The sequence below is a fragment of the Xenopus laevis genome, chromosome 1S (genome assembly GCF_017654675.1).
Source record: "Xenopus laevis strain J_2021 chromosome 1S, Xenopus_laevis_v10.1, whole genome shotgun sequence".
Lineage (NCBI taxonomy): Eukaryota > Metazoa > Chordata > Amphibia > Anura > Pipidae > Xenopus > Xenopus laevis.
In genome coordinates, this window is record NC_054372.1 from 164304522 (window position 1) to 164318747 (window position 14226).

At 34.5% G+C, this 14226-nt stretch overlaps 1 protein-coding gene across 1 annotated transcript; it reads right to left on the minus strand.

The window, feature by feature from the left end:
- Positions 1-4748: 4748 nt before the first annotated feature.
- LOC121399506 (myb/SANT-like DNA-binding domain-containing protein 4) lies at positions 4749-9290 on the minus strand. Its single transcript, XM_041580455.1, has 5 exons — positions 8397-9290; positions 7091-7251; positions 6838-6934; positions 6209-6290; positions 4749-5797 (listed from the first exon to the last, which is right to left on the minus strand). Exons 1-5 carry the CDS (start codon positions 8751-8753, stop codon positions 5382-5384), a joined length of 1113 nt encoding a protein of 370 aa, XP_041436389.1. The 5' UTR covers positions 8754-9290; the 3' UTR covers positions 4749-5381.
- Positions 9291-14226: the final 4936 nt, after the last annotated feature.

Sequence of the window (14226 nt, forward strand, 5' to 3'; positions counted from 1 at the left end):
TTCGCTGTGCGTGAAAGTTCAGGAAAAAATATTCGCACAAATAAAATAGTTTGTCACCGTGCGAGTGCGCATGCGCACAGGTTATTGAAGAGGTTAAAATAAAACCCCTGCGCATGCGCAGAGTAGTTTGCGAAACATAGGCGGTCTTTACTTTGCAACTAAGTATTCGCAGTATATTTGAGCAGATTTGCAAGCCATCAAATAATTATTATACAAACAAATCCCATATGTCTCAGTAGGCACATATATAAATGACCGTTCTGTAATTAATTTTATTACAAACACAACGGCTTAGGTATCTTAGATTCGCAATGCGAACACAACCGTTCCATTGCGCATTTATTTTCGCAATGACGTATTTCCGGTTCCTTCATTTCCGCTTGTTACAACATATGTGTAGAGGCAACATGGCGGATGCATTAGACAGAGCTATTCGCTTCTCCCATGCTGAAGTGATGTTTATGCTGAAACATCTTGCTCAGTTTAAATATAAAAGCACAGAAGGGGATTCCAGTGTCAAGACACGTCGCAAAAAAGAAATCATGGAAAAAGTATCCAAGCTAATGTATGCAAAATTTGGAATACAAAGAACAGTGCTCCAACTTCAGAAAAGGCTGTCTGATGTTAAAAGACGTGGATTTCCAGTGTATGATGAATACATTAACATTATTTTCCAAGGTAAGTAATATTAATATTCAAAATGTAAATACTAATGCTCGGTTGATATGAAAATATGTTCCACAAATACGTAGAATACATTATAAGTAGTGTTTTATAAACTATTTGGGGAAAAAATGTAGAAGTATCATTTCAGTATTGCTTTTTAAGTTAAGTAAATTGCATATTATGTGATGCATGTTATTTTTTTGGGGGGGGGAATGATTGATAACTATGGTTCTATTATATCATAAAACGCAATAATGTTATTATGTATCAATTTACTCATGAAGTAGCATAACAATATTATAGATGTCACTATATACACTTACGTTTATACTATTAGGGAAGTATAGTGCAACATTTCCAACGTATGAAACTACAAGGAGTATATATTGTTATAAATATTTTTAAAAACACACAGTATATATATTAAATGAGGACAGGCATCTCTGGTTAAATGATAAATTAATTACCAACAACAGTTACACAACGGCGTTTATTTTTTTGAAAATTTTTTATTTTATCTAAACGCAACTATAAAATGTACACATTTACAATGTGATAAACTGACTCGTTAATTAAATTTATTTGTCCCAAACAGGAAAATGTTCTAAAAAACGACCTCTTAAAAAACAAGTCTCAACTACTGACCGTCAAAGTCTAAATTCTGAAGGTAGGTGAAATTTTGGACGATAGTAACAATTATATTCTTATGTGTTATGCTTTTATTGGGATATCTATTGTTTAGTGCAAGATTCTCCCTTCAATGAAGTGGAGATTGGTCTGGAGAAAATATAAAAAGCAAAAAAAAAAAAACACTTCTTTTTATACTAATGTATTGAAAACAAAAGTCTCCAAAAAAACTTCTGTTTAACGGGATACTGTCATGGGAATTTTTTTTTTTTCAAAATGAATCTGTTAATAGTGCTGCTCCAGCAGAATTCTGCACTGGAATCCATTTCTCAAAATAGCAAACAGATTTTTTTTTTGAAATCTGACATGGGGCTAGACATATTGTCAATTTTCCAGCTGCCCCTGGTCATGTGACTTGTGCTCTGATAAACTTCAATCACTCTTTACTGCTGTACTGCAAGTTGGAGTGATATCACCCTCCTTCCCCCCCCCCCAGCAGCCAAACAAAAGAACAATGGGAAGGTAACCAGATAGCAGCTCCCTAACACAAGATAACAGCTGCCTGGTAGATCTAAGAACAACACTCATTAGTAAAATCCCATGTCTCACTGAGACACATTCAGTTACATTGAGAAGGAAAAACAGCAGCCTGCCAGAAAGCATTTCTCTCCTGAAGTGCAGGCACAAGTCACATGACATGGGGCAGCAGGGAAATTGACAAAATGTCTAGCCCCATGTCAGATTTCAAAATTGAATATAAAAAAATCTGTTTGCTCTTTTGAGAAATGGATTCCAGTGCAGAATTCTGCTATAGTAGCACTATTAACTGATGCGTTTTGAAAAAAAAAAAGTTTTCCCATGACAGTATCCCTTTAACGTAAATTTAAATCACATGAGCCATCAAGCAGTGCCATTGATTGTGGGACAAATATTCACATAGGATATAACCAATGCCAAGCAATACAATTTTTACTTAAAATTTATAAACAACAGTTGGCGGTCTTTTTTAGAAAGGTCAGGCCCCTGGATAGATGAGTTATTGCCACGGCTGTTTCATTGAGCCTTAATATTAAATATCTAAGGGAATATTGACCTTAAACATTCTGCATATGTTTTTGGTATATTTTAAATTTTAGATTTAAGAGGTCGAAGTTCATGTGTGTATTGTATGTAGCTACATTTAGGATATCATATCTATTTTACTTTGTGAAGAACTGTGTCTTCATTTTGTGCTTCTGCAACAGCACCCACTTGAACTGCAATCAGTCATTAAACTTTAAATAGTAAAATAAATTAAAATGTAAATGTTGAAAAAAAAAAGTGTTGTATTAAAAATATTCTAACAATAATTATTTTTATTGCCGAATAGACAAGTCTGATGCACCTTCTACCTCATCTTCTCAAGCAAAAGCTGGAGAACTACTTAATTCCATTAAGGTGATGAAGCGTAAATCTCGTACACCATCGAGACACAGAAATTTGATTGTGCAAAAATGTCATCGTTCAACATGTGTAATGTACCTTAATAAGATTCAAAAGCTTATCTGTGCCATGGGTAAATACTGGCATCATCTGAAAAGGTTGCATTAAGGCATAACATGGCACGTTTTAAACTGAAAAGGTTTATTTTCTATATTGTCATCATAATGTCTATGCTAATTTGTACAACTAAAAAATTTCTTTGTATGTAAATTGTTTACTATGTATCTGAACATTTAGAAAGTACAGCAGTATTTGCACTATTGATACATTATTATTAATATTTGTTAATGGTTTTATATTATATGTAAGTTGAACTAGTAATTGTACTTTAAAATCTCACCATTTGTGCCTTTCCCCATCCACATGTTGATTTATCATGAAGGTTTTGTAGCTAGGTTGAACTACATAAACATTTGCAAACAAGCTCAAATGTTCAGTGCAGCTATTGTACACAGACTAGGGAAGGGTGTAGTTGTCATTCTGTTAATCGTGGTAAAACCACAGCCTGCGGACATCACAGCAAATATGTGTGACAAGGGCCTTAAAAAAACAGTTCAATGTGAAAATACAAACTGTAAATTGATTGTCTGTGCAAAAAAAAAATGTATCTATTATGTTTAGTAAGCTAAAAAAATATGTATAAAGGCTGGAGTGAATGAATATCTTACATAAAAGCCAGAAGACTACTTCCTGCTTTTCAGCTCTATAACTTGAAGGGGGTCACGTGGGACATAAATGTTCAGTGAGTTTGCAATTAATCCCTAGCACGCTGCTCAAATTCATAAGCAACACTTATGACCCATGTGCCCTACCTCAACTATTTGATTCGTTAATTCCTGGTGACCAGGTTAACCTTTTACTTCTAACCAAGAGAGCTGAAAAGCAGGAAGTAGTGTTCTACCTATTATGTTTCACATCCACTCACTCCAGCCTTTATACATTACATTTTTACTTCTGCACAGCCTATTTATTTACCTAGTTTTTAGTTTGACACTGAACAATTCGTTTCAGTTAATTTTCTTATAGCGAGCATTCAAGTGACAGTGTTGCACATAATGTTTTATTTTTTCTTGAAAAAATACATTGCATAGATTGCAACCTTGCCTGTGTTTTTTTTTTATTTTACAACAAATACACATGTTAAAGCAATAGGTGACTAGTGAAAACTGATAAAAACAGCAACCAACAAAGTGCAATAGGGTAAGTAACCTTCTCTATATATAATTGAAAATAGACTTGAAACCATTAGAATTTGTTTAGAAAAACGTAATTTGGAATAATCTTTATAATGTCTTCCACAGCCTACACTCATAGCACTTAATATTTCTTAGGTAAAGAAAATTACTATTTAGTTACATAAATAAAAAAAATTTTTTACCATGCACTTTTAATTATGAGTATTTTAACAGTGGAAATCAATGGGCTATTTTTTTAGAAGGTATACCATAATACCACAAGCAAACACATACTTCAGCATGTGTGTTTAATATATAACGTTGATAATTCTTTCAATTGTTGGCATTAGACTTTGAATATTCTATCATGTGCATATTAATGACTACATAATTGTTTCTATTGCTTTGTTTACACATTTTACAATTAATGTGGATTTAACTGATTACTTGCTTGCTATGTATTAAAATAAATACTTTGTTCAAAATGGGAATTGTGTTGTTTTCTATACTTATCATGATTTATTGTTTGCAAAACTGATATAGATATTTGACGTCACATTTAAAAGTTGGAGTTTACTAACGAGTATATTGATATTATGAGACCTAAAATTTCAAATCACCCTTCACTCTATTTTATTCCTTAATTCTTGGCATAACAAACATATTACCACAAAACGCACAGCAATTGTTGATAATAATTACAATGACACTTTTTTTAAACAAAGTAACATTTATTTGAAAATGTAGTTCAATAATAAATGGTGATTTTAGAAAGTAACAAAAAATGGTCAGATTGTTTTTTTTTTCATACCCATGCAAGAAAATCAAGAATGGCCTATCTAATTTCTGTAAATTAGCTAGAAGATACATTTTTAAAAAGTATTTGTTTTCAACAAACAAATAAAAATGTGTAACCATTTATACAAGTTTGATAATAAAATTTGTTAGACATAAAGTAATTTAACCAAAAAAACATCATGTTTTCAACCAGTTTATATTTACTTTGGTAATTACTATTTCTAAAGTAAACTTTATTTGAATAAAACAAAGCTTGATATTTTGGACACATACAACTAAACTAAATATATAGAACAAAATAGTCCATTTGAGTGTTTACTGGGGTACAACTGTGTATTTTTACATGTTGTTATTAATTAGGAGGGGATATACTTGAAGGACCTTTGTCTATTAAGAAGGCCTGTACACTATTGGACTAAATATAAATACTTTATTTTGTAATTTTTTTCTTTTTTCTACTAGAGCAATCAAGTAATTCTTTTTTTCCTTTTACTTGACGGAGTGATCGTCTTAAAGGCTTATTCTTATCCAAAAATAGTACATCAACATCAGGCACATTGTCAACAGACAACTTTGTAGTAGTCATGTTCTCATTTGTAACAACATTACTTGATTGAACATTAGTTTCTGCAATTACAGGACACAAAAAGGATCCTTTTGTAAATCGATACTATCGTCTGCAAGACTGCTAATAGAGCCCTCTTCATTCTCCACAGCAAGCACCAAATGTCGTTCCATTTTTAAAAAATCCAAAAAAGCACTTTCTATTCTACAGACACTCTCTGAAAATTTTTTTAAAATACAATTTTGATCAAGAATTGCCTTAGTTTGTTCTCTCATAAGAGTTAGCATTTCCTCCTGCTTTTCACCGATTTTTTCCTGAATTTTTGAAGTTTCCAGGCACATTTCAAACATTTTTTTCCCCATGGCAGCCTTAGTATCTTTGCTGACTTCTTTTTTTGGCAACGCTGTGTTGCTTCTGTTTATTTCTTCTTCACTTTCACAAATTTCAATGGTGTCTTTATGTGGCAAAACATTGTCTACAACAGCTGTCAAAGATTAAAGGAACAAAGTTAGTTTTGATAATCTAGTTGATAAGGTAAGTATGTTGTTTACAAAAACAAACACATTTCCTTTATTTACTTATTACAGGTTTTTGTGCAAAAAATAAACGTGGGTAAGTAGCAGTAACAATATGCACACATGACTTCTACCCATTGAATGGCAGGTGCCTATTTCCTGTCATACAATATTCATTTTGAATGATGGCCAAATAAGCTGTATCACTGCAGGCAGAGGTGAACATGTTTTTGCCTACACCTGACATTATGGTCACAAACTTCCATGGACTTAAAAAGAGTTTTACTGAAAAACGATTTACTAATCTCTACTGATATTTACAAAATAATTCCACTCATAGGCTCGTTAATTTGTGTATATATATTATAAACAATATTTACCATATGTAGCAACTGACTTGGGATCACTACTATCCAAAATTGAATCACCCTTCACTAAAATGTCCGGGATTGTTTCTTGAACCTAGTAGACATACAAAAAATTATTTATAATGATTGTATAAATGATTGTATAAATGAAGACTTAAAGTATTATTTGGTCTACCTTTACCACAATATTACAGAAATCAGAAGTTAGTAGACTGGTGCTTTCATTTAATGTATAAGAAATCAACACAAGGAAAAGTAATTTCAATTATAAATATTAGTTTTAAAATATTAATAATTCTATGTCAACATAGATGATATCTTTATATAAACCTAAATATACTTTTTTTATTTTACATACATACATTTTTATGGTACACCCAAACTGGCAATGTGTTCAGCCAAGTACAACATGAATAGCCGTTAATTTACTAAAACAGGCCATATTTTGACCTCATTGTAATTGTGTTTCCTGCGCCTACTTAGAATTCCCACTATAAATGTTTTTATCTTTCAATGGCCAAAATATTATGACAAACATTATAGTTTACCATTTAGATTGATCTTTTAAAACATGTACAGACAAATTATGGCAAAATATTATTTTATTTCATTATCCCAGAAATACTAAAACCAGACATTACTTGGCTCTCAAATTGACTGAGTTGTTTACTTTCTCCATCACCTCCTCCAGTTTTTCGCCTGCTCTTTTCTAATACACTTAATTTGTCCTTTGTGCGCCTAATACAAAACAGACATAGATATTATTAACTGGCTGGTTCTCTCTGCAAGTTCATTTTTAACATTTATAGTATTTACAGACCTACAAGAAAACATAATATTAGTAAAGAATCACATTGTAGACTAGAAATGGAGAATATTGGTTGCTTTACATACCGTCTAATATCTAGCCATCGTTTCTTGAGATGGACTACTGTTCTCTGGCCAACTCCTACTGCACAAACTTTATTTTTAATTCCTTCCCAGATTTGGTTTTTCCTTTGAGTCGATATTTTCCCAGATATAGACCCGTACAGCAATTCATAGTTTTCTGTAATCTAAAAAAAGGAGTTAGTTTTATACAACCCCAATTTAAATTGAAACAAGGAAACTAATAAACATGAAATATGTATAATCATGTATAAATGTTACAGTAATTTATTAGCTTTAATATAAACTTTAACAGCAGCATAGTATATTTTACTATCATATTGTAAAACAAACTGTTTGAACTGCAAGGGTTTAGCATTTCATCACTGATGTTAAACAAAGGAGGGCATGTAGAAGGTATGTGTGTTAGTCAAAATTACAATTAAACGCAATAAGGGGTTTGTGCTGGTATCCCTTATATTGACTAATTAGAGGCAGCACCCTTAAAATAAATTTTTTAATATCAAATTTGTGTACACCTCAAAGGTAAAAACCATTGAGGTGGAAAAATAACAGAAACATTATATATAGTGTAGTACTTATGAGTAAAATGTCAACAAATACACTAAAAGATGTAAGAGCCAATGTCACAACAAAATTTTTTGTTGCATGCCACCTTATTAGATATGTTTTTTGTTGAATACAACCCCCTATTAACAAAGGGTATAAAAAAATTAGGTATTGCACCCATGGTGTCTAGTTGTAGTTCCACAAAAGGCCACTATCTGATTACTGTGAGTTTACCAAGTGATAATAATTACAGGAAGTAAGTTAAAGTAACCGTTTAAGAATGGTAGTTGTCCTGCTTCCCTTATAATTATTTTGTATACTTAATATGTAAAATTCAGCAACATGTGTGAAAGCATTTAAACAGTTGAAACAAATCCCTTTAAAAACATTGCAGCGCATCCATCTGTTAATCCGAGTAATTTTGCATCTCTGCAATGTTCATAAAGGCATTTGAAAATAGAAATGTTTTGGAGTGTCATTTTTACAATTTATTAAAACTCTTAAAACGCTTCCACACATGTTGCTTAATTTTACACACTAAGGATACAAAGATATTATGCTAATTAGAACTTTATACTAATATATAAAAGAACAAACCTTCAAAACAAGTTGACTCCACAACCGCAATTATTTTATGTTTTAAACGTCTACTCTTGTAGACCAACTGTTAAATATGTAAGTGTTCCTTGGCCTAGAGTAACTACATAATTTTTGCATCTGCAAAGCATCACTAGAATTATGCTGCAGTTGTGCTATAACTTACCTCTCTTATTAAGACTTCTAGTTCATTATTGGTAAATTTTGCCATTCTTTTTCTATTTTTCTGTTTTCGAAAACCGTCATCCATTTCACATTGTTCGTCATTATCAGATGTTTCATTTTCTGACAGGACCTTAGAACAGGACTTCGATGTAACCTTCTTAAATGCTTCATGAGTACCTTTAGAGCATGAAGGCACCACATTTTTGTCTAATTCGACACTCTCCATATTAATATTACTTTGTACAGGCTGATCATTTGGGACAACAGCATGTGCATTTGCCCTAAGTACAGGTAACAATAATAACAGTTGTTTCCATTCAGATTCAGTCATGGACACCTGTTCTTCAGCCATAGCCATTTTGTGTTAAACGGCAGCGAATTCGCTTAAAATATTTCGCGCCATAAATAATCACATGACTCGTAATGCGAATTACGTCATCACGTAATATGCGAATTGCATATTGAATTTTCGCGGCTGTTTCTAAAACAAAAATTTGTTGAAATAAACAACTGACCCATTTCCACCAAGACACACATTAAAAGAATGTAAATTAGTCTATAAGAAAAACAAATATTGCCAACAAACAGTTAAATGTGCATCTTTTAATTGAGTTTTAATGCGCATTTGTAGAACATGCGCTCGCTATTTGCGACTGGATCTTATGTCAACGCTAAAAATCACAAAAAACGCGCATTTTCTGTAAGATTGTCAATCGCAAACGTATGTCTTTAGTCGCTTTGCGAATATTTATAACGGACATTAGCGAATGCGCAAAACCACATTGCTCTGTGCGTACCATTTGCCCAGCATTTTTAAATATGACTGTGCGTAATAAGCTTTTACGTGCACTGCGAACCATTTTGCACTGCGCGAACTTTATAAATGACCCTCAAAGTGTTCGGTACACCAACACCCCACATAAGTCAATTTTAAAAACTCCCAGTGAATATAAAAGTAAGAAAGTAAGCTTCTCCAGCACTGATGCAGACTCTTTTGATATGGAAGCTGATGTTATTGCAAAATACTGCTCTGTTTCTCCTGTGTCTTCCCAGGCTAGACGTTTGTCACAGGCCACTGAGATTTTTTTCAGAGGAAGGAACCCCCCCCCCATCCGATTGGGAACTTTCATAGACAACAAAGAAAATCGGCAAAGACCCTACAACATAAAGAAACAACATTCTCATACTTTCTTTCCGAACTCAGAGGAGGAGGGGGACACCCAGTACAGCAGAAAATAATTTTTGAACTTTAACTCAAAATTAACTCAAATTCATTGGCAAAGGGTTTGTCTTTTTGCCCTACAAGAAAATTCGATCTTTTCCAAACTATTGTTGACACCAATGCTTTTGTCTGTAAACTGTTACTCAAAAAACTATTTTTGAATACTCCCTGAGAATCTAACAGTACAAATTAGCAGAGCTGATGACATGGTTACAGAACTATGTAGGTAGCTCTACCATCCAAATTAGGCTTGTTTAAACCAAAATCTACTTTTTATCCGGTCCATCAAAGAACTTTGGCGATTGATTTATTTAAAAAAAAAGATGGAGAAAGATTTGAGATCTCTATTTGAGAGCACACAATGTGAAACACTCCATTTCAACCTCACAAAAGGAAAAAACAAGCATTAAAAACCTTAGAGAATGATAAATCCGTTGTCATCCGCTCTACTGATAAGGGAGGTATGGTTGTGGTTCTCAATTATGAGGACTATTGTGCAACTACTGGATGTAAACTCATATGCCTCACTTGCCTATAATCCAGAAATTGTTGTTTATTTTGGTCCATAAAGCAAAACAAGAAAATATTTTAAACAAGTCAAGTATAATATTTGAAAGTCCAATACCCTGTGACACCTATATTTTTACCACCTACCTAAGGTCCATAAAGAAGCACGCCCCCCAGTTGGTCGACCCATCATATCAGGAATAGGATCCCTGGGAGAGCAATTGGCACAAATAGTGGATACTTACTTACAACCTTTGGTGTTACGAGTACGTAGTTATGTCAGAGATAGTCAACATGTCATCAAACTTGGACCTCTCTAGATGTGATGCTGATCTCTTTATACCTGTATCTCTCACAACATTGGTCTTAAGACAGTAGAATACCATCTTAAAACCTACAGTACCTACTCAACACAGTTACAATCATTTCTACTAGAAGCAATAGAATTTCTCCTCACACATAATTACTTTTTGTATAATAATAAATAGTACTTACAACAATGAGGCACGTCAATGGGGGCCAAGTTTGCCCCCTCTTATTCCAACCTTACTATGGCTTGGTGGGAGGCGTGATAAATTTACAACATGAATAACCCCTTTAAAGAACATATACATTTTTTGGTCTCTACATTGGCAACCTAATTGTTATTTGGCAAGGCTCATTCAGGGAGTTTCAAAAGTTTATGTAATATGTTAACAACAGTGAAATAGGTCTAAGGTTTACACATTTTTTTTAATAAAGAATTCATGAACTTTTTAGATCTAACATTATATTAAAAAAATGGGAATATAATCTCAACCATTTATAGAAAACCAAACTGTTTACTCCAGGCAAGTTCTTGCCATCCCAAACACGTCATTGAAGCTATACCTGTAGGACCGTTTATGCGACTACGAAGATTATGTACGGATACACATGAATTTGTGTCACAATCCCATAAACTACAAGAGAGGTTTAGGGCCAGAGGCTATTCTGAGACACATCTGCATTTTTCTTTTTCTAAAGCCTTAAATTTGAATCCAATCTTAGATGATAATGACCAAAAAGAATCTGACTCTAGTGAGGAAATTCTGGTACGCGTTACTACACAAAATAACCAAAGGGAAAATTCCATCTATGACTGAATATAGCTCGCAATTTAATAGCATAAAAAAGATTCTTTGAAAAAAAAACGGAATATTTTAAGAACAGATCCAGTTCTTGAAAGAATCCATAATAGAGGATAAAAAACAGTGACCCTACACACACGAACAGTGGGTAACCAATTGGCTCTCAGTTTAGTTCAGGGCCCCTGTACTAACAACACCAATTGGCTGAATACAAAAGGTATGTATAAATGCAGGGCAAGAAAGTGTTTAACCTGTGCCCATGTTAAAATAACCAAAACTTTTACGTCTAATGTTACGGGTAGGGAGTTTACTATAAAAAGTAATCGATTGTGACATAGCTTTTGTAGTATATATACTGGAATGTGACATGTGCCATATACAATATGTTGGTCAAACCTCTCCCCCCTAAAAAATAGTGTTAGAGAACATGTTCTGGACATTAAAAAAGGGAAACCTAGACTCCGAGACCAAGTGGATTTTCTATTTACAGACTAGGAAACTACTTGGTCTCAACAGTGATTTTGATGTCACATGCTTCTTTAAATAAATAACTATTAGTGTCATCTGCTAGTTAAAAATCTATGCATAGCTAGAAAACTAATTTTTCATTGTTGGTCTAACTATGTATCATACATACATGGTCTAACTTTTCATGAATACATGGTCTGGATACCCCTAGAGCTATTGATGCAAAATAAAAAATGTTTCTAATACAGTTCGTTAGCCAAAAATGTAAAAAATGACAAAAATCTCTAACATAATAGCCAGAACACTGCTACCTGCTTTGCAGTTTTCTAAGTCAGTATAACTCTAACACAGTCATCAACTTGAAGGGGGGGGGCACATGGCATATAATTGTTCAGTTTGCCTTTGATCCTGATTCAGTAGCTGTTATAAGCTCATTTTTATATCTCAGCTGTCAATCAAATATTATCTGCCACTCCTATGTGCCTAGGCTTAGAGGTGGGGCAGACAATTACTTTCACTTTCCATTCAACACTTCCTAGAAGTCACTGCTCTCCTCACATTCCCCCGTTCTCTTTACTATTTAATTGTGTAGCCAGTACATGGAGATGGACATCAGGTCCCCCATTCTGGTGCACAAACAAGATTCTGAGATGATGCAAGGCTTGCCTTAATAACAGTGTCCACAAAATGGCTGCTGCCTGATTGCTATAATTTTGAATTCCCAGACTGAAGAAAACAAGATTCAAATAATGCATATAGTGTAATTAAAGTTAATTTTGCTTGATTAATGTGATAAAATAGGATTTTTAATAATTTTTTTGAGTGGCGGGTCCCCTTTAAATGTTTTTAAAGGGGTTCGTCACCTTCTAATGTACAAAAATAGGAGGTGTGGAAGCACTCTAAAGGCTAACTAATCGTATATTTAAGTATAATGGAAGTGCTAGTTTTAATGCACATTCCCTAGTCCCTTGTCTCAAAAGTTTATAAAACAGGGGTTCTTAGTTACGAAGTTACGATCATAAAGTTGAAAAGCCACCATACCACGTCAAGGTAAACCCCATATGGCGGTCCCTAACTTATTTGCCTTTCGGCCATAGTATAAAAAGTCTTACTGCATAGTAGCATTCTGTGTAATCAGTGTCTGGACAATTCTGGTGTGGACAATTCCTCTCCCTTAAAAGCCACATACTGGCGGGGAGGATACATCCTTTACACTGATACCAAGGTTCAACAAAGCAGGAGAAAGGGAAACTATCAGGACCACGCTAAAATGTACTACATACAGTGACACAATGCTAGTTCACTCCAGCATCTTGAACAGGTGAACAATGTGGACAGTTTCAGTCTGGGTCTGAGGTGTGAACAGTACAGATCTTTAGGGGTGTGAACAATAGAGGTGTCACAGGTGTAAACAATGCAGGGGGATTACATGAGTTCAATTCAGAATTTTATAGTCTGACATTTGACATTTAAACAATGCAGAGGACAGTTAATCTCTGTAGTGATACCTTTTAAATCTTACACATGGTAAGCAGACACAGCAGGCAGACTTTCATGTGGGGGGCCACACAAGGGGGTCTTGGGCCGCTAGTTGGACAGCACTAGTTTATATGATTTCAGGCCATGTACAAATTTGACCAGTGTCTCAAAATAAGTCTAGTTAAGTGGACAGCCTGTTGTTGCCCCAGTCACACCTGTGATATTTTTATTTTTTTAGAAACTGATTTTAGACTACTGCCCCACTGAGTTATTTCTCAGCCTGTGTATAAGCACAGGCAGAGAGACAGCCATTCTACTTACATCTGTCGTCCCCAGTGTCTGCACCCAGAGACTCTGTGTCAGCCTCGATGCAGACATACGGTGCGGAATTCAGCAAGTAAATGCTATTAGTATGCATTTGGAACTGGGCAAAACAGCCCAGTGTGCCAGTATTTTTTCTCCCATTTCATAATTTTCTGCAAATCCATGCTCAGGTTTGACCCAATCCCACTCATGCTCCCCCACATTTACCTTTACACAGCCAGAGGGGAGCACAAGGGGTGATCATCACTAGCACAGAGAGCACCCACTGTACTTTCTGTGCTAGCAAAAGCTGAATTTCTGGTTTAATAACCAGAAATTTTGCTCTTAACACTACAAGGAATAGCTTTTTGTCACCCTTGGTGACTTGTGGGGAACTAGCACCTAAAACAAGGTTCTCACCCTGTCCATGCTACCATTCCATTATATATTTTTGTTCTGCCCCCCCCCGGGCAATTCAGGCACCCCACTATTACCATCAGGTCCAGGGGAGGGGGCGCATCGCTAGTGCAGAGAATGCAATCTCGATCTCATGCAATAGAAGAGTCGAATTTCCATTTTTAAACCTGGAAGTTTTTTGATGCGTTCTTTAACTTTGGCCAGGTATTGTATCATGGAGTGGGAGCTGATGCCTAGTTGATGGGGGAAGGGGTGTAGGCATGGTGGTGAGTGATGAGTTGGCATAATGATGTTAGATGATAGGACCCCTTGACCTATCTATGAAT

Coding starts and splice junctions, on each gene's coding strand:
- LOC121399506 (XM_041580455.1), bottom strand. CDS start 8,753: ATGGCTATGGCTGAAGAACAGGTGTCCATGACTGAATCTGAATGGAAA. Junction 7,252..8,396: donor TAGAAGTCTTAATAAGAGAG/GTAAGTTATAGC, acceptor TCCTTTTTTTAG/ATTACAGAAAACTATGAATT. Junction 6,291..6,837: donor TCAGTCAATTTGAGAGCCAA/GTAATGTCTGGT, acceptor TATGTCTACTAG/GTTCAAGAAACAATCCCGGA.